The 20240-nt window shown below is 38.3% G+C and overlaps 1 protein-coding gene across 1 annotated transcript in view; it reads left to right on the forward strand.

Annotated features, from left to right (window-relative positions):
* Positions 1–14224: 14224 nt before the first annotated feature.
* LOC115732542 overlaps positions 14225–20240 on the forward strand; it is a 42488-nt gene continuing 36472 nt past the window's right edge. The window contains exon 1 of the mRNA XM_048275599.1: positions 14225–14945. Coding sequence (XP_048131556.1) covers positions 14225–14945 — 721 coding nt within the window. The remainder of the gene's footprint in view (positions 14946–20240) is intronic.

Raw genomic sequence — 20240 nt, forward strand, 5'->3', positions numbered from 1 at the left:
AGAAGTTGTTATCGGCTAAGTTCGTATATAAGAAATTGCAATTGAACGACGAACGACTAACCCGAAGCCAATGTAGATGAGTATGCAGAAAGTTGATCCGAGCCCAACGTATTGTCGTTGTGTCCTTAAGACAAAATTCGCCCCCTCAATTAGTACCCGAGGAAATTGGACGATTGTCTCCCGGGATAGAACGGATCTCGTTCCTACGAAGTGGTACGTGTTCGGAGGATTCCACCGAACGCAATTTTGCAGAAATAATCGCAGCAAATGAATGTAATGAAAGAGAGCGAAGAGAAATGATGATGATTTTTTGTTTTCGGAAAAACCGCGAGTTATATATATAGTCACAAACAATTGAAGAGTCACGAGTAAATCAAATAGATGAAGAGTCACAAAAGTCACGAAACCGTACGATTTCGCCTATGAAGGATTACGAACCGAAACACCTCCTTTCGAACAAACATATTCGTTCAAAGAAAAGTTCCCGAACAAACACATCCGTTCGGACGAAAGAAGTGTTTAGAAATTTCCAATAGTGTCTGTTCGAATTGTGTCCATTCGGTTTAAAAAGAAGTAGAGCAAAAAATAAAATAAATAAAAGACAATGGAACGCGCGGACCCGGGCCCGGCCCGAACCGAACCGAACCGAGCGGAGCGGGCGGGCGGCGGCGGCGCGCGCGTGTGGGTCGACCTAGCTTTGCGTAGGTCCTCTCCCTTCCACAAAAGTGGGGTGCCCCTTGGGGCCCAAACCCATTTGTGAGGTTCCAATATTTAAACCCATCTTCCATCTACTCCTTTTCCCATGTGGGACGCTCCATCCTTCATTCTCATTCACTTATTATGGGATTTCTTGCAACCAAATCCCAACAATCCCCCACATGAATGAGATATTCAAATATTATGACTCTTCGTATATGCATGAGATGCAATGTGCGATTATTTCACGAGAGAACGTTGCATCGGGATAAGTAGTCTGAGACTTTGAACTTTCCTTAGTGAAATTTATCGGACTTACTCGGTCAATCGATAGACTTGATGTCTTTGAACTGTCGACCTTTGGTGTAAACCTAGACAATAAAGATCACACAACTGTCCCTCAAACAAAATTGGTTCTCACTGTTGTGTTCGTTTTGGCCATGAACACCGCCTGGTCTCATGAGTGTTTTAGAGAATTCGGCCTTTTCAATTCTCACAGAAGCGGCCCTCACTTCACACTCACATAGGTGATTTCTGAATGTACGATATATTGCACTCTTAATTCAGAATCATTAAAAGCTTTCGCTTAGCCTTCATATATTAGTCTTGTCTTTATTCGGGAATGAGTAAAAATTTACAAGTTTTTTACAATCGTCATCATAACTTAGTTGTCCCTTTGAACCTAGATCTTGGGATCTCCAATCAACAAGGTAGGGTTTCCGCTATGACGACTTATTTATCGGCCTTAACCCCATTCCGCTTGATGTTTTCACAACCATCTCTCTAGTTAGGCCTTTCGTTAATGGATCCGCAATATTATCTTTTGACTTCACATAGTCAATTGTGATAATTCCACTAGAAAGAAGTTGTCTTACAGTATCATGTCTTCGACGTATATGTCGAGACTTACCGTTATACATGACATTCCTTGCCCTTCCTATTGCCGCTTGACTATCACAATGTATACACACGGCTATCACTGGTTTGGGCCAATTAGGAATATCTTCCAGAAAATTTCGAAGCCACTCTGCTTCTTCACCAGCTTTATCCAAAGCAATAAATTCTGCTTCCATAGTAGATCTTGCTATACAAGTTTGTTTGGATGATTTCCAAGACACTGCTCCCCCACCAAGTGTGAACACATATCCACTTGTTGATTTTGTGTCTTTTGTGCCGGTTATCCAATTTGCATCACAGTATCCTTCAAGTACCGCTGGATACTTTGTGTAGTGCAAAGCATAGTTTTGAGTATGCTTCAAATAGCCCAATACACGTTTCATAGCTTTCCAATGATTTTCATTTGGACTAATTGTAAATCGACTTAGCTTGCTCACAAGACAAGCTATGTCCGGCCTAGTACTGTTCATGACATACATTAAACTGCCTAGTATACTAGCATACTCATTTTGAGTCTTACTTTCACCAGTATTCTTTGAAAGATGTAAATTAACATCTATCGGGGTCTTTCTTGGTACAATGTCTAGATTCTTGCACTTTTCAAGAATGTTTTCTATGTAGTGAGACTGTGAGAGTGCTAATCCTTCAGATGTTTTATGGATTTTAATTCCCAAAATAACATCTGCGGCCCCCATATCTTTCATATCAAATTTACTTGTGAGCATGCGTTTGGTTGCCTTAACAACTTCACTGTTGCTGCCCATTATAAGCATGTCGTCTACATAGAGACATAAAATGACAAAACTATTATGAGTGCTCTTGACATATACACATTTATCACACTCATTAATTTTAAAACCATTTGACAACATTACTTGGTCAAATTTAGCATGCCATTGTTTTGGTGCTTGTTTCAACCCATAGAGTGACTTGATAAGCCGACATACTTTCTTCTCTTGTCCTTGAACAACGAACCCTTCCGGTTGTTCTAGATATATTTCTTCTTCTAGATCCCCATTTAGAAATGCTGTTTTGACATCCATTTGATGGATTTCAAGCTTGTACACATTTGCTATAGCAATTAACATCCGTATAGATGTAATTTTCGTGACAAGTGAATAAGTGTCAAAATAATCAAGGCCTTCTCGTTGCTTATAGCCTTTTACCACAAGCCTAGCCTTATACTTATCAATAGTACCATCTGCTTTCATTTTCCTCTTGAAAATCCACTTGCTTTGTAGTGGTTTATTACCAGGAGGAAGGTCAACCAATTCCCAAGTATGATTTGATAAAATGGATTCGACTTCACTATTGATAGCTTCTTTCCAGAATGGGGCTTCTGGTGATGTCACAGCTTCTTTGAATGTCCGAGGCTCATCTTCTAAAAGATACGTTAAAAAGTCGAGTCCAAAAGACGTGGAGGTCCTTTGTCTTTTACTACGTCTAGGTTCATCCTCCATTGGATCACTTCTAGATATAGTATCTCGAGACCTCTTATTATTATCAATTGGTTCATATACTATGTTATACGGAAATATATTTTCAAAGAACGAAGCGTCCCTTGATTCAATGATCGTATTAACATGTATATCTGGGATCTCTGACTTATGAACAAGAAAACGATATGCATTGCTATTCTGAGCATATCCGATAAAAACACGATCAACAGTCTTTGGTCCTATCTTAACCTTTTTAGGCTTAGGAACCGCAACTTTAGCCAAACACCCCCACACTTTGAGATAATTCAAGTTAGGCATTACGCCTTTCCATTTCTCATAGGGAGTTTGTTGTGTCCTTTTGTGGGGTACTCTATTTAAAATAAAATTTGCTGTCAAAACAGCTTCCCCCCACAAATTCTGCGGTAAACGCGAACTATTCAACAATGCATTCATTGTTTCTTTTAAAGATCGATTTTTCCTTTCCGCCACACCATTCGATTGCGGTGTATAAGGAGCAATGAATTGGTGAATGATGCCAAACTCAGAGCATATTTCCTCAAAAGGAAATTCATATTCACCTCCTCTATCACTTCTTATCATTTTAATTTTCTTATTTAGTTGAGTTTCAACTTCAGATTTATAAGTTCTAAAAGCATTAATCGCATCATCTTTGCTACTAAGCAAATAAGCATAGCAATACCTTGAACAATCATCTATAAATGTGATAAAGTACTTATTACCACCCCTTGACGGTATTGATTTCATATCACATATATCCGTGTGTATTAAATCTAAAGGTTACGTGATTCTATTGTCTCGCGAATGAAAAGGAGGTTTAGAAAATTTAGATTCAACACACACTTGGCACTTTTCACTTGGACAGTCAAACTTCGGCAATAGTCCCATACTCATTAATTTCTTTATTGATTTATAATTAACATGTCCTAGTCTAGCATGCCGGATATTAGGAGACTCAAGCACATAAGTAGAAGCAACTTTATTCATATCATCCTTGGATACAACAGTCATTACATTCAGCTTGAACAAACCATCACTCGGATAACCCTTTCCTACATACATCTCATTTTTTGATAGTACAAACTTATCGGATACAAAAACCAACTTGAAGCCATTCTTACTAAGGAGAGATCCGGACACTAAATTCTTGCGAACATCCGGTACATGCAGAACATTATTGAGTGTCACAATCTTTCCAGATGTCATCTTCAGAGCAATCTTTCCGACACCTTCAACCTTAGAGGTTGATGAATTACCCATATAGAGTTTTTCATCACCCCCGACAGTATTGTAGGACGAGAACATCGATCTGTTTGCACGGATATGACGAGTTGCTCCAGTATCAATCCACCACTCCTTGGGGTTTCCCACCATGTTGCATTCGGATATCATGGCGGTAAGATTGATATCATCGACGCCATTGGAAATCTGTTCCATCACATTCGCTCGAGTCTTCTGTCTTTTCTTGGCTCTGCGATCTTTGGCTCGATGTCCGGACTTTCCACGAGTTAAAGCACTTGCCAACGAACTTCTTCGGGCCTTGGGTGAATCCCTCTCCGGACTTGCTAGGCATTTTTCTCTTCTTGTTGGGTTTTGATCCTTCTTCAACAACATTGGCCCTTGAATTCTCCAGATTCTTGCCAACTTTCTTCTCAGAGAGTCTATTGTCTTCCTCAATCCTCAATCGAACAATCAAGTCTTCAAGTGACAATTCCTTTCTCTTGTGTTTGAGATAATTTTTGAAATTTCTCCAAGACGGTGGCAGTTTTTCAATGAAAGCGGCCACTTGAAATGATTCACTTAAAATCATACCTTCAGCATGAATGTCATGCATGATCACTTGAAGTTCCTGAACTTGACTTAAGAGGGTTTTATGATCTACCGTCTTGAAGTCCAGAAATTTACCGACGATGAATTTCTTCAATCCAGCGTCTTCTGTCTTGTACTTCTTGTCAAGACTTTCCCATAATTCCTTAGCCGTTTTCAACGGACTATAAACATTGTAGAGGGAATTGTCGAGACCATTAAGGATGTAGTTACGACACAGAAAGTCGAATGCTTCCACGCATCTCTACTCGCAGCAAACCTTTCCTTGTCTACCTCTCCTTCATCCAACTTAGGAGCATCCTCATTGAGGAACCTTGCCAGATTCAAAGTCGTGAGATAGAACAACATCTTCATTTGCCATCTCTTGAAATCGGTTCCATTGAACTTTTCCGGCTTTTCTCCATGAGTCGAAACCGACGGAATATGTGTAGGCGTTATCGATGTTGATGCCATTTCTATCACAAAATCTATAAAACAAAATGTATATACTATGAAATAACTATATGAACGAAGTCACGGAATTTCGACTATGGAATATACAAGATTTCCGAACGACGTGATAAATATTTGATAGACAACTCAAAGAACAACGCATAAGAATACGCACTAAGTTCGGATCATAATACGAACGTAACCGAAAGAAAAATTTTGTCTTAAGATTGTTATCGGCTAAGTTCGTATATAAGAAATTGCAATTGAACGACGAACGACTAACCTGAAGTCAATGTAGATGAGTATGCAGAAAGTTGATCCGAGCCCAACGTATTGTCGTTGTGTCCTTAAGACAAAATTCGCCCCCTCAATTAGTACCCGAGGAAATTGGACGATTGTCTCCCGGGATAGAACGGATCTCGTTCCTCTGAAGTGGTACGTGTTCGGAGGATTCCACCGAACGCAATTTTGCAGAAATAATCGTAGCAAATGAATGTAATGAAAGAGAGCGAAGAGAAATGATGATGATTTTTTGTTTTCGGAAAAACCGACAGTTATATATATAGTCACAAACAATTGAAGAGTCACGAGTAAATCAAATAGATGAAGAGTCACGAAAGTCACGAAACCGTACGATTTCGCCTATGAAGGATTACGAACCGAAACACCTCCTTTCGAACAAACATATTCGTCCGAAAGAAGTGTTTAGAAATTTCCAATAGTGTCTGTTCGAATTGTGTCCATTCGGTTTAAAAAGAAGTAGAGCAAAAAATAAAATAAATAAAAGACAATGGAACGCGCGGACCCGGGCCCGAACCGAGCCGAGCGGCGGCGGCGCGCGTGTGTGGGTCGACCTAGCTTTGCGTAGGTCCTCTCCCTTCCACAAAAGTGGGGTGCCCCTTGGGGCCCAAACCCATTTGTGAGGTTCCAATATTTAAACCCATCTTCCATCTACTCCTTTTCCCATGTGGGACGCTCCATCCTTCATTCTCATTCACTTATTATGGGATTTCTTGCAACCAAATCCCAACAGAAGTGCCCCCAGACTAGGACAGATAAAAAAGCCTATAGACGTGCTGGAAACAGCAACTAAAAGCCAGCTTATTATGTGGGCATGTATTGAACTGTCAGTAGCATTGCAATCTGCATACTCATCTATAGACGTGCTGGAAACCAGGCCAACTTATACATAGACATACAGAGTAATACGGCCAGCATTACAAAATTCAACTCTAAGATCAGAAGCAAATATGAAATGCCTATATGCAGGAGACCTATGCATCTAACAGAAACAAATAGCCAACTGAGACACATTGATCAGTACCTATCATTCACAGTTTGTGCCAAGACAGATCTAAGAAAGTCAGATGTTGCCAATGTACCATAATCAACATTGCCCATTCAAAGATATCACCACAGTGAGAACTCACTCTACAAAATTAAAGACATAGAACCGGGCCTCGAAAGAAGTATTCACCAGGAATTGAATTTCCGGTGAAAAACAGAATTAGGTTGATTGCATACAATAAAGTCCTATTCCATCACAAATATCCTTTCCTAATGATCAAAACTTTTCCCATTCATCACCGAACAAGAGCGATGCTAATTCAAGATTAAGTCTAATTTGCCTTGTGAAGAAGGCTGAAATCGAACTTGCTAGCAAGGGTATCCCAGTATATCCCCACTTCGTCGCCAGCCGCCAAACCTCTACGTTTCACGAACTCCTTGTTCCAACCCCCCCTGAGGACATAGGACTTAGACGATACCCAGTACATGAACACCAGTCTATGCTCAGAGCACGTATCTGCATCCCACACGATGACGTTGGCCCCCTTGTCCCTCTTGACTTGACTCACTGTGTCCTTGCTCATCCATCGGAGGAAGTGGCTCTTCGCAAAGTCCCGCCCGATCAAGAGCCTCGACAGCTTTCCGAGATCGCTCTTGGTAAGCTTCTTCTTGATCTTATATGGGTCGCAGAAAAGCACCAACTTTGTAGTAACCCCATTGCGTCTGTCTTCCTCTGTATCACATCCTGAGGCCACTTTCTTTGCCTTGTGCGTTCTGTTGTACTTGGCCTTCTTCCCCACAATTGATGTTCCAGCTTCAGTGAGTGAGGCCGTGGACTTTCGCTTCGGTTGGGCGGGAACGATTTCAGGATGGCCGACTTCCATGGTGCCCAAGAAACCCTTCAGATCAGGCGTGAGGGGGAAGAAGTCGCGAGCGACCACCGCTGCTGCAGATGAAATATCGCTGGCCCCCCTTCATCATGATTCTTCTCCTGATCGCAATGATTCTTCCCCTGATCGCACAGATAAGAAACGCACGAGGAAGAAGAGTCACCATCACCAATGGGTCCCTTCTTGTGACCCGGTTCCGTACTGATCTCCTACAAGGCAGAAGAGTCCATCAAAGGCAGCGGCGGGTGGACCTTGCCGATTCTGTACTGATCTCCTACGCGTGTTATGTTGTTACAAAATCTTTAATTTTATAAATAATGAGTTGAAGATGAAGATGATCTTCTGACTAGATTGCTATGCTAACAACGAGGTTCTCATTTTTCGTTAAATTAATCTCACTATATAAATTGATAGAACATTGGAAAAATATGAAATCTTTTAATTTTTTTTATAAGAAAGAGATTTCTAAATAAAATCCTCCTTTCTTTTTTTTTTTTTTGTGTGCATGAATCGGAAAAGGAAATATCACAAGTATTATTTTTGGTAAGAATGCACATTTTCTTTAAAAAATAAATAAAGTAAATAAATAAATCCCTTCTTTTTTTTCTAAAGAGGCACGAGCCAAGCCCTCGCATATGACAAAACAATTCCATTTTTTTTCCCAAGTTGCTAACTCAGGTTGTTATCTCACAAAGAAAAAAAAAACTCAGGTTGCTAATGCATCATCAAATCTATTTATGCAATTAAAATCCTTAACATACATCACTGTTTTTTTTTTGTTGGTAATCAAATCATTTTATTAGTGCTTCGTCAATGGTAACGTGACGATAGAGGTTCAGCGCACGGTGCTAATATGTTGCACCACTGCGACAGATGAAGCGATTCTCCTTTGCTAACTCAGGTTGCTAATGTTTTTTTTTTCTTTTTTTGTATGGATCAATAATTAGGAAAAGGAAATATCACAAGTTTTATTTTCTTTTTAATGTGTCAAAGCTTGTAGAATCAACACAAGAGTTTATTCTTTATTTTATGTAAATAATGAGTTGAAGATGATCTTCTGGCCAGATTGCCATGCCACCAACGAGCTTCTAATTTTTTGTTAAATTATTTTCACCGTGTAAATTTGATGGAACCTTAACCTTTTAATTTTTTTTAATTAAAGAAATATTCCTTCTATTATCCTGATAATCAAGAAAAGGAAATATCTGAAGATTCATTTTTTTCCCCCAATATGTTATGTCAAAGCTTGTAGAATCGATACAAGAATTTATTTGTGGATATGTTTTTGTTGTCACTTGGGATTATGTAAATAATGAATTAAAGCTTGCAGAATCGATACAATAATTTTTTTTTCATTTTTTTTGCCAAGAACTTACTTTTATTTAATAAGACAGTTATGTCGTTGGGATTTTCTAACATAGCTGATGTAATAAGGTGCCTCTGATCCCCAGCAACCTTGCAAATAGACAAACTAAGGTCCCACGCATAGAATCTACGTATACTACGCATCCATTATCTCATCTTTAGGTTCTGTTGGATAAATTGAGCAATCGAACCGATTCAATTAAGGAGCCGAACCGAACTGGTCTTACTCACTCTATTCGACATCGATTCACTTGGGGACCGAGTAGTTACTATTTCGAGTAAGTTCCCAATTCCAAACTACCGAGAACCAATTCTAACATAATAAGATTTATTTGAATCTACTAACTTTAGAACTGATCATATCTACTCTTAAGGGGCATTTATTATGGGGAAAATGATTTTCAAGAATTTTTTTTTCCCGAAGATGATTTTCGGTGAAACCATTTTCCCGGAAAACTGTTTTGATTTTCTTTGTTTGATGATATGTGATCAAAAATATTTTCTAGTTTTTTATTCTCATTTGAAAAATAATTTCAATCTCATGACTTTATTTTAGGCAAAAAAAATCAAAATTTAAATTACATTTTATATTTTATATATTTTCTTTTTTTTCTTCTTCTTCTTCCTCCTCCTTCCGTCAAGAATCGCGATGCCCAACAGCCACGGGTGAGCTCGAGCTTGCCAAAGACCGTTGGCCTCGAGGCTCTCCAAGATCGGGTGAGCTTTGAGCTCAAGCTTGGTATAGGTCGATAGCCTTGAGGTAGCCGGATCCGACGACCTCGAGGCTTGGCGGCCTTGGACGAGCCTCAAGCTCATTGGGACCGGCGAGCTCGGTCCACGGCCTCGAGGCCGCCGGATCCAACGATCAATGGCCTCGGGTGGGCCTCGAGTTCGCCGGTGGCCGCTGCTAGCTAGTGTAGTGAGGGAGGTAGAAAAAAAAAAGCAAAAAAGAAGAAGAAAAAGCCAAGAAAAGAATATTAGAATATTAGTACTACAGTATTACAATATTAGAATATTAAAAAATTAAACAGGAGATATTTTGGAAAGTGTGAAAACTTTTCAGATTGGGAAATTCACTTTCTTGATTTTTGTTACATGAAATTTTCATTGGTCGGAAAGTGTTTTCCGTTGACTAAATCATTTTCCGATAAAGCAAAGTGGTGAAAGTCTGAAAACAAATTTCGAGAAAACACTCTCTCCGAAACAAATATACCCCTTAGGCACGCTTTTGCATTCTTTCTTTTTCTTCCATATTGCGAGGAAATTGTCTTTAATAAGTAAGCTTGGAATCCATGAAATATCCACTAACTAACCTCAACAATCAAGTAAGGCACGGGGTCAAAACACCGGACGAGTGACCCAAAGACGAAATTATTATGCAATGTCGAACTAATGTCTTGCTTTGTTAGTAGACAAAAGCAAAGAACTAAGTGTCTTGCTCTTAATACCCCCCACTCATGTCGATTCTATAGTCACTAATTTACGATAATGCATTTTTTTTCATTTTCTCTATTCACATTTGGATAATCAAGAAAAGGAAATATCTGAAGATTCAATTTTTTTTCCAATAAGTTAAAGCTTGTAGAATGATACAAGAATTTATTTGTGGATATGTTTTTGTTGTCAGTTGGACTGCTTGAGCTTTATTAGGGTCAAAAGCTTGTAAACCAATAGGTCACGTTAACATCTTCACACCACTCAAAGATTTATAGGTACTAACAAAAAAAAAAGAGAAAATACTAATATGGACTTGTAGACAAGGCCAGTTACCTTGCAAACTGCATTGCAACTTATCTTTTAACGGGACCCGGTGTAAGTTCTCACAAATTCTCAAAATATGATCCACTTGATTTGGTAGGTTCAGCTTATGCAAGAGTTCTTGGTAAACTTTCTTGGAAATTATCCCCAGTTAAACGTAAATCAGCATCTCCATCGAGTAAATTGCAGTATTACTTTGATCAACCGAGATCATCACTACATAAAATGACCAGTTGTGAAGTCAAAGTAATAACTCAATTTGGAAATTGCAAATTTTAAAATATGGGATGAAAGCTTTAGCAGGGTAGATACAAGATCGGCACGATATCGTAAATTAAACTACCATATTTGGAACGCTTGACAGACCTAAGTTCTTGTTGTTGTAAAGATGAGTATTAAGTTACACTAAGCTTGTTTTTCTAAGATAATATTTTTTCTGATTCTATTCTTGAAATCAAATAAGCAATATTTTTTTTTTTTACTTCTTGTGTTTCCGGGAACAAAAAATCAATTTATGTTCCCAAACGGGTTTATGCTCTTTTTCTATTCAGAGGACAAAAGAATAGAAAAACAGAGAATCAGAAGCATTACCAAATGCGCCCTTATTTATCTACGAATTCTATATTTGTAAAATAAGTAACTCACTATATATTGCGAAAAGAAAATGATTGAAAAACTTTTAAAGTGACAATTTCTCTTTACTTTGTATAACAGCATAGATCAAGTGTTGTAGCAGTTGAAGATTAAATAAAAAAAAAAATTGGTCTACTAAATAAATAAATAACAATTTATCAGGCTCCATGATTGGAATCTGGTACATGAGAATTATATATTTCCAAACAATGGACGAATGATATTTTCGAAAGACCCACATAAAAATTCAAATGATTGCTTAAATCTCTCGTAGATTCTAAAATTAGATATCTTTGCTGCCCAATCTGTCAACTTGTTCCCCTCTCCTGGACAATAGGACACGCTCAGGAGATCAATTTGGGCCAGCTTGGCTTGACATTCCTCCATCAATTTGCTTTTTTTTTTTTTAACCATAAAAAATCCCAAACCGATACACGTATGACAAATTTGATAACACATTAATATGTACGTTAAAGGATTCAATTGCCTAAATAGATTTGACGACAAATTAGCATCACACACACACAAACATATAATACATAAAACTTGTTATGCTAAAGTTTTAGGCAACATTTGTTTTGCGAAAAAATATTATTTGGAAAATATTTTTCGAAAAGTAATAGGTTGTATTCCTTGAAATAATTACTTAATGAAAAATATTTTCATTATCGACAACATTTTATATTTATATATTTTCGCGCACAATGAGTATATTGTTCGTTCATTCCATTTTATAAGCGATCAATATTTAGATAAAATATTTTTTAAATCACCCATTTTTTTCCGAAACCAATAGAGCCTAAAATATGGACATGTATTGTAGCCAAGTTAAAGACATGCCAACTCACTCTACCCCTAAGTTGGCAAACCTGGGAAAAAAAATGGGAATTGTTTTGTCATTTTAGGGATTGGCTCCCGCCTTTTTACGAAAAAAAGAATGGATTTATTTATTCTTTTAAGGAAAATGTTCATTCTTATCAATCTGCCTGAGTTGATTTTATTTTGTACATGACTTTTACACCGTGACGATGACTTTGACTATTAAGCCATTAGGATTACAAAAATTCATAACGTTTATATATAGGGTTAATATCACGAAAAATCTCAAAATGATACACCTATAATAAATTTATCCTAAATAATTTTTTAACTATAAAAAATCCTAAACTGGTATACCTTTGACAAATTTACCACATGCTAGTTTTTGCTAAATTATCATTAAATTGCTGATTTGAATAACACATAGCAATTGCTGAATGTACATATTTGGGATTTTTACCCTCTCTATGTCATAGCTGTATCAATTGCTGGATGTACACGTTTGGGGTTTTTACCCTCTATATGTCATAGATGTACCAATTTAGAATTGGTATTAATCCAATTTAACGGAAACTAACGAAAGATAAATTTATCATATATATAGCGGTTTGAGGTTTTTGGTGGACAAAACAATTAGTTTAGGGTAAATTTATCACGGATATACCGGTTTAAAGTTTTTGGTGATCAAAAAATAATTTAGGGTAAATTTATAACATGTGTATTAGTTTGGAGTTTTTTGTGGTCGAAAAAATAGTTTGGAGTAAATTTATTCTAAATGTACTAGTTTGAGGATTTTCATGGTGTTAACCCTTATATGTATTACTGGTGGAATAAACTCTTGTATTGATTCTACAAGCTTTAACACATTAAAAAGAAAATAAAACTTGTGATATTTCCTTTTCCTAATTATTGATCCATACCAAAAAAAAAAAAAATAGCAACCTGAGTTAGCAAAGGAGAATCGCTTCATATGTCGCACTGTGCGTTGACGAGGCACTAATAAAACGATTTGATTACCGAAACAAAACAAAACACAAAAAAACAGTGATGTATGTTAAGGATTTCAATTGCATAAATAGATTTGTTGACACATTAGCAACTTGAGTTAGCGACCTGGAAAAAAAAATCTAATTGTTTTGTCATATGTGAGGGCTTTGCTCTCGCCTATTTAAAAAAAAGGATAAGTGCACTAGAAGTCCTAAAACTTGTCATATTAGTATAAATGAGTCATAAAACTTTCAAAAAGTTCAATCAAGTCTTAAAATTTGTCACGAAAGTGCATTCGAGTACTAAAGCTTTCAAAAAAGTGCATTGGAAGTCCTAAAACTAGTTATGAAAGTGCAATCGAGTCTTAAAATTTTTAAAAAGTATAACCAATGGAAGGACTTGATTGAACTAATATGACAAGTTTTAGGACTTGATTGCAACTTTTGAAATTTTTAAGACTTGAATGCATTTTCATGATAAGTTTTAAGACTTAATTGCACTTTTTGAAACTTTTAGGACTCAAATACACTTTCGTGACAAGTTTGAGGACTTCCAATGCATTTTTCCTTAGAAAAAAGAAGTGACTTATGTATTTACTTTATTTATTTTTTCAAGAAAATGTCCATTGTTACCAAAAATAATTCTTGTCATATTTCCTTTTCCGATGCATACACAGAAAACAGGACGGTTTTATTTAGAAATCTCTTTCCATGGTGAGATTAATTTAACAAAAAATAAGAAGCTCGTTGGTAGCATAGCAATCTAGCCAGAAGTTCATCTTCATCTTCAACTCATTATTTATAAAATTAAAGATTTTGTAATATCATATTACGCGTAGGAGATCAGTACAGAATCAGGAAATTATCTCTACCCACAACGGAAAACCAATCTCAAATCAGGAAAGCTCGAGTCCAAACTTGACCGCGAAGATTGATGACGTCACTCACTCGCCTTCACCATTCCAACTTCCAACGGTAAACTATATAGTCTCCTTCCCTCTCTGTCTAACCTCCGACTCTCTTTTGTCCTGATCGCTTCTCTGCTCTGCTCTCTCTCTCTCTCTCTCTCTCTCGCCTTCCTCTCTTTAGCTCTCGCTCTCTGAATCTCTCCCAAACCGTTGGTTGCCCTCTGTTGTTCTTGCGAAGGTAGTTTCTCTGTTTCTTCCATCAAAACCCCATGAAGCTTTTCGATTTCCTCAGCCCCAAATCGCCTCCTCTCGGCGACGTCCTGATCGGCGAGGTCCACTCACCGCTGCCGTTGATGGACTCTTCTGCCTTGTGCGTGTCTTATCTGCACGGTCACGAGAAGGAACCCATTGGTGATGGTGACTACCTGAGAGGCTCAGGCGAGGCCCACTCGCCGCCATTGATGGACTCTTCTTCCTCGTGCGTTTCTTATCTGTACGATCAGGAGAAGAATCATGATGAAGGGGCCAGCGATATTTCATCTGCGGCAGTGGTGGTCGCTCGCGACTTCTTCCCCCTCAAGCCTGATCTGAAGGGTTTCTTGGGCACCAAGGAAGTCAGCGATCCTGAAATCATTCCCGCCCAACCGAAGCGAAAATCCATGTCCTCACTCACTGAAGCTGAAACATCAATTGTGGAGAAGGAGGCCAAGTACAACAGAACGCACAAGGCAAAGAAAGTGGCCTCAGGATGTGATACAGAGGAAGACAGACGCAATGGAGTTTCTACAGAGTTGGTGCTTCTCTGCGACCCATATAAGATCAAGAAGAAGCTTACCCAGAGTGATCTCGGAAACCTTTCAAGGCTCTTGATCGGGCGGGACTTTGCGAAGAGCCACTTGCTCCGATGGATGAGCAAGGACACAGTGAGTCAAGTCGAGAGCGACAAGGGGGCCAACGTCATCGTATGGGATGCAGATACGTGCTCTGAGCATAGACTGTTTTTCATGTACTGGGCATCGTCTAAATCCTATGTCCTCAAGGGAGGTTGGAACAAGGAGTTCGTCAAACGTAGAGGTTTGGAGGCTGGCGACGAAGTGGGGATATTCTGGGATACCCTTGCTAGCAAGTTCCATTTTAGCCTTCTTCACAAGGCAAATTACATTTAATCTTGAATTAGTATTGCTCTTGTTCGGTGACCAATAGGTAATGTTTTGATCGTTAGAAAAGGATACTTGAGATGGAATAGAACTTTATTGTGTGCAATCAAACTGATTCTGTTTTTCCCCGGAAATTCAATTCCTGGTGAATACTTCTTTTGAGGCCTGGTTCTATGTCTTTAATTTTGTAGAGTGAGTTCTCACTGTGGTGATATCTTTGAATGGGCAATGTTGATTATGGTACATTGGCAACATCTGACTTTCTTAGATCTGTCTTGGCACAAACTGTGAATGATAGGTACTGATCAATGTGTCTCAGTTGGCTATTTGTTTCTGTTATATACATAGGTCTCCTGCATATAGGCATTTCATATTTGCTTCTGATCTTAGAGTTGAATTTTGTAATGCCGGCCATATTAGTGGGTATGTCTATGTATAAGTTGGCCTGGTTTCCAGCACGTCTATAGATGAGTATGCAGATTGCAATGCTACTGACAGTTCAATACATGCCCACATAATAAGCTCGTTTTTAGTTGCTGTTTCATGAAAGTTGTTTCTACTGAACACTCCAAATCAACAGCTCAGATGTTTTCCAATCTGTTACTCCATATGATGTTATACAGAGATGTTCAGCTGGTTAGTTTGTGTTCTAAAGTTGAACTTGGCATAGGACTCTCCAACTATGCATGCGCAGCATAGCTCAGTATCAGTAGTTCATTGAAATTTACAACTTAGCCGAGCTCAGTCCGCACCAAAATCAGATTGACCTTCAACATGAATTTAACTAGGACCACCCAAAGGCAGAGAAACAAAACAGGGTTCCTCTGTCCAGAGGAGGAGTAAATTTCTGAATTCCGGTTTTGAGTATACTAGAGTTAGAGTAATTACACCATCCTCCGTAACATGATGCAGAGAGGGGCGAACGACTACTTGAGGAGCATCTTCTTTCCCTTTTCTATTCTTTCAGTCCGGTTGAGGGGCGAATGACTACTCAAGTAATCGGCATGGCAAGTTTTTGTTCAGCTATTTATGCCGTGGCATGGATCTAAAACATTTATTCTTTGTCTGAAACAGGTGAATTTGGCTTCACGTTAACCAAGTTTTGGATATCTAAAATTGGAAGTGAATTTCACTGTTATTTGCAGCATTCACTATGGTTCTAAACCTAGCATATATAGAACATCTGGCACAGGTTTGAGTATACAGAGGAGAGCATTAAGATATGATCCTGGAATATGTGAGCTGTGTTCGGAGGTACCTCTGGAGATGTGCTCAATGTGTTCCATTCTAGAAGATTAATGGGCTGCAGAATTTGCTCCTGACCTGACTATGAATCCATTGTCATGTGTGCAATCTCCACAATGAGAGACGACTTTGCCACATATTCCTAATGTGCAGCTGTATGTATCAACCTCAAAACAGGTTCTCGTGTCAAGAACACTCTTTCCATGCTTGACTAAGCAGCTGGCTCTGTTGTCGAATCCAACCTGTGTCAGCTTAACAAGAAACATCTTCCTAGTGTAAAATTTTTGCCATGCATCGGCAGAGGCTAACTACTCATGGGCATTGGTCATGGCAGTAACCCAGTGTACTCCTCGCGCTGCGTAACTCATATTCACAAATTGTTCTTATGTACGAGTGTAATAGAAGTATCCACAATAAGTTGTTGGAGTGAAGAGGAGGAAACAATCAAATCAGTTGACCTGAAAAGTCGATAGCTTAAGCTTTTTAATTAACTCAAGCTCTGGGTTTCCTCTTGGATCTCCTGATTATGAACAGATTAAACTTCTACAGTGTTCTCCTCAACTCGCCATTGTGGTGCAACACGAGAGTTGGTGTGCATTCTACTATGCTGAATGCTGTTGGTAATATGTTAATCAAGAATAGTTGTGAGCCTTGGATGTTATAAAGTTCCCCCTGTTCAATAGGTATGAGCATCATTTGACGCTAGTAGTGCCATTGCCTGTTTGAAATTCGTTTTCTGCTTATGGTAAAACAGTCACTTTTTGAATTCAAAGCTGGTGTTGGAAACAAATGCTTTGTCATTGGCCTAGGCCTTTTGCTCTCAATTCATGGTCTCTTAGCTTTAACCAGTTGTTGAAGGCTTGAAGTTACAAATATTCAGCTGAACTGGAGAAAAAGAATTTAAGAACAGAGGGATCAGGCCTATCCTCCCTCCGTGGCCAGTATAGCTGCCACGATACTGCAATAGACCAATGTTAAGTGTATGAAAATAGGTTCACGATGTATTAATGTCTATTTACAAAGTGATGCGAAATCAATGGATGATATCTCTAAAGTTGGCCTGACATGAAATGAATGAGATTTTGCATCATGAGTTATGAACATCTTTTCTACTTAACTACTCTATGGAAAGGGAAAAATATAAGTTCATGCTGTGTACCTTACTTTTCTGTCTGGAGCACCAGCTCACAGAATGACTTTCATTCCGTCGACCTTCAATAGATGTTAGTTTTGGTTTTAGGATTCATTCGTAGCCTAGAAGTTTAATTATCACCTTCATCAAAGTCTTTAAATTGAAATCGATTAGGAAAGCTTGACTCCTTCTTCAAATTCAGAAGGAACAGTGTATCCCCGCCATGCTACTCACGCATAGCTTTTTCTCATAGTTCCAATTGCTTCCTGCTACTACCTAACTGCCTTATACTGGCTTCCTATATTACAATACCCTCTTGTGCTAGCTTGCGTAAGTCTAAAGAAGCCAACTTTCAGCTTGCATACGTAAGTGCAAATTATTCTGCACCTACCAGTACCACTTTCTTGCTTGCTTTAATGAGTGACGCTTACTTCAAAAGGTCATCAGGCAGGCTTCAAATATCTTGAGTAAGTTCTGTTCCCTTCTTGTCCTCTTCTTGCCTGGCTTAGTTTCCTCAATGTACTTGGTACTTTGGCTGTTTGGTTTAAGATTGAACCGGACATGAGAGTTTCTTCTCATCTGGCTCCTCAGGATGTTGCTGTAACCATATCAAACCATAACCGGAGGACAATAAGACAAAATGACAGTTGCTAAGGGAGTGTAAAGATTTGAACCTTTCACCTGCATCTATCAAGTACCACGATTGTTCTTCATAACCTTATTTCCTCGAGTAGCTTAAGTTGTTAAGTTGTTGAGAAACGTGCTTCCAATGTATATCAAACATTTGTGTTAAAACAATCTGAAAAACAAAAAGGATGTAGAGCAAGTCTGCTTATAGTCATAAACTTTCTACCTTTTTAGATGATTCCTTGAAAACGTGCTTCGTTGTCTTTTTTTTTGCTCTCAGAATAGAAGATGCTAATTTAGTGTCATGTAATTGAACTGCCTGAATCAATTTGGTTCAATATCATTAGTAAGGGTGTCTACAGTTTAACTCACTCCACTCTGCATAATTCTAAAGTAATCAGTGAAAAGCAGATCCTTTCTTAAGCGAGCCGACCTAAGCGATTTACATTCAATTTAAGTTAAATTCACTATTCTATCCTCTTGTGACCGTTCATCCCTTTCGACAGGGATGTCAGAGGCTACAAAGAGAGCCTGCATAAGAAATTTACTCTTGCTTCAGAATTCAGATACTACTTTTGTTACTTATTATTGACTCATCTCATCCTACACATAGTTGGAGAGTTCTATGCCTGCACAGCTTAATTGTCTTCCAAATTTGAAGTATCTTGTATGTCCTAGTGTGATCATCATGACAAAGTCACCTGGTCCTAAAGATCCAAAAGATTGTCTTAAACTTCTTATCCTCGGGATAAGCCTCTCTTTTCTGGAAATTATGATTGTCAAACGTTCCAATAGATTCGAAGAAACAGGTGGACCATTTTGGCGTACTGATAAGGGACCAATAAGGCTTTTAAGCTGGCTGCCTCAAGAAAAGGGCAGCCCTCGCTCGGTGCTGGAAAGCTGTCCAATCTACTCCCGCACATGACATCCTTTTCCATCGTCTTGTGCATTGTACGCCAATCTTGCGATGGATTATTATCAGTGACTCTTCACTTTGAATTCAGTTTACAGTTGGGAATGTCAAGCTTAGCCGTTGCAGCAATTCAGCTTCTGAGATCGTAGTTTTTGGACGAGGGTATAGCGTGCCTTTTGGACAAAGCGTAGTAAAGAAGATTGCTATCATCTCATCTTTTCTATTGACATGAAGTTCAAATTTTCCAGAAACTATCCCAGAGTCTGAATCCAGAGAAAGTGAATGAGAGTCCATCTCATCATCCTGATGCTTTTCTGTGCTCAGATATGTTTTGTGTTCAGACCACATGGCTCATTTAATATGTTGCTAATCATACTTCTTATCTTATTTTCGTCGACTGACAGTCACTTATCATAACACAACTAATCATTCCTCTCAACACTGAAAGTAAATTTACGACTTTTATTTCGATCGACGATGGACGGACGTTTCGTGTATAAGACTAAACTTGGCAAAAGCCTTTTTATTTTCATGCTTCAACCAAGTCAAAAATCTGCAACAAGAGCTTCTCTATGAAGAAAACTGCAGCATGCTTTACATCTAGCCTTGTGGATTAGTACAGTCACAATTAAGGAAAGAAACTCATACACTCTGACGTAATCAGAGTGTATGGATCGATAAACATGATAATATTTCCGACGTTCTATTAACATAACGCTGGCGTTGGAATATTATGGAGGTTATCAGGCGCGCTTGAGCCCTTGGAAGTGAGTCCAAATCGGGACCCGACTCATCTAATGAACCCGAATGTGAATTTCCAGTCATAGTTACTCGTTAAACCCGACTCATTTTCTAAACATATATCGTAGTTAGATTTCAATTTTTCAAAGATCAATTGCTAAGTTGCGGAAACCATGGAACTTTATCTTATAAATGCAATTTGTTTCATGTTAAAGTAATATGATTAATGGTCTATCTATGTTACCACTATATCGCTCTCTTAAATAATCGCATTCAAAGATTTTTTTTTATTTTTTTTATTTTTTCGTATATAACCTCCCGCCACGCATGTCGTGACACTAGTAGATACTCAAGAAAAAAAATTAATTATTTTGGCTATAAACATTTTTTTTTATGGTTGTACAACTTCTTACAACCGGTAAGGTCTTCTTGTTATCAATGATAATGAAACAGATGTTGATTATTTTAAG

The sequence above is a fragment of the Rhodamnia argentea genome, chromosome 3, assembly GCF_020921035.1.
Source record: "Rhodamnia argentea isolate NSW1041297 chromosome 3, ASM2092103v1, whole genome shotgun sequence".
NCBI classification, from domain to species: Eukaryota; Viridiplantae; Streptophyta; class Magnoliopsida; order Myrtales; family Myrtaceae; genus Rhodamnia; species Rhodamnia argentea.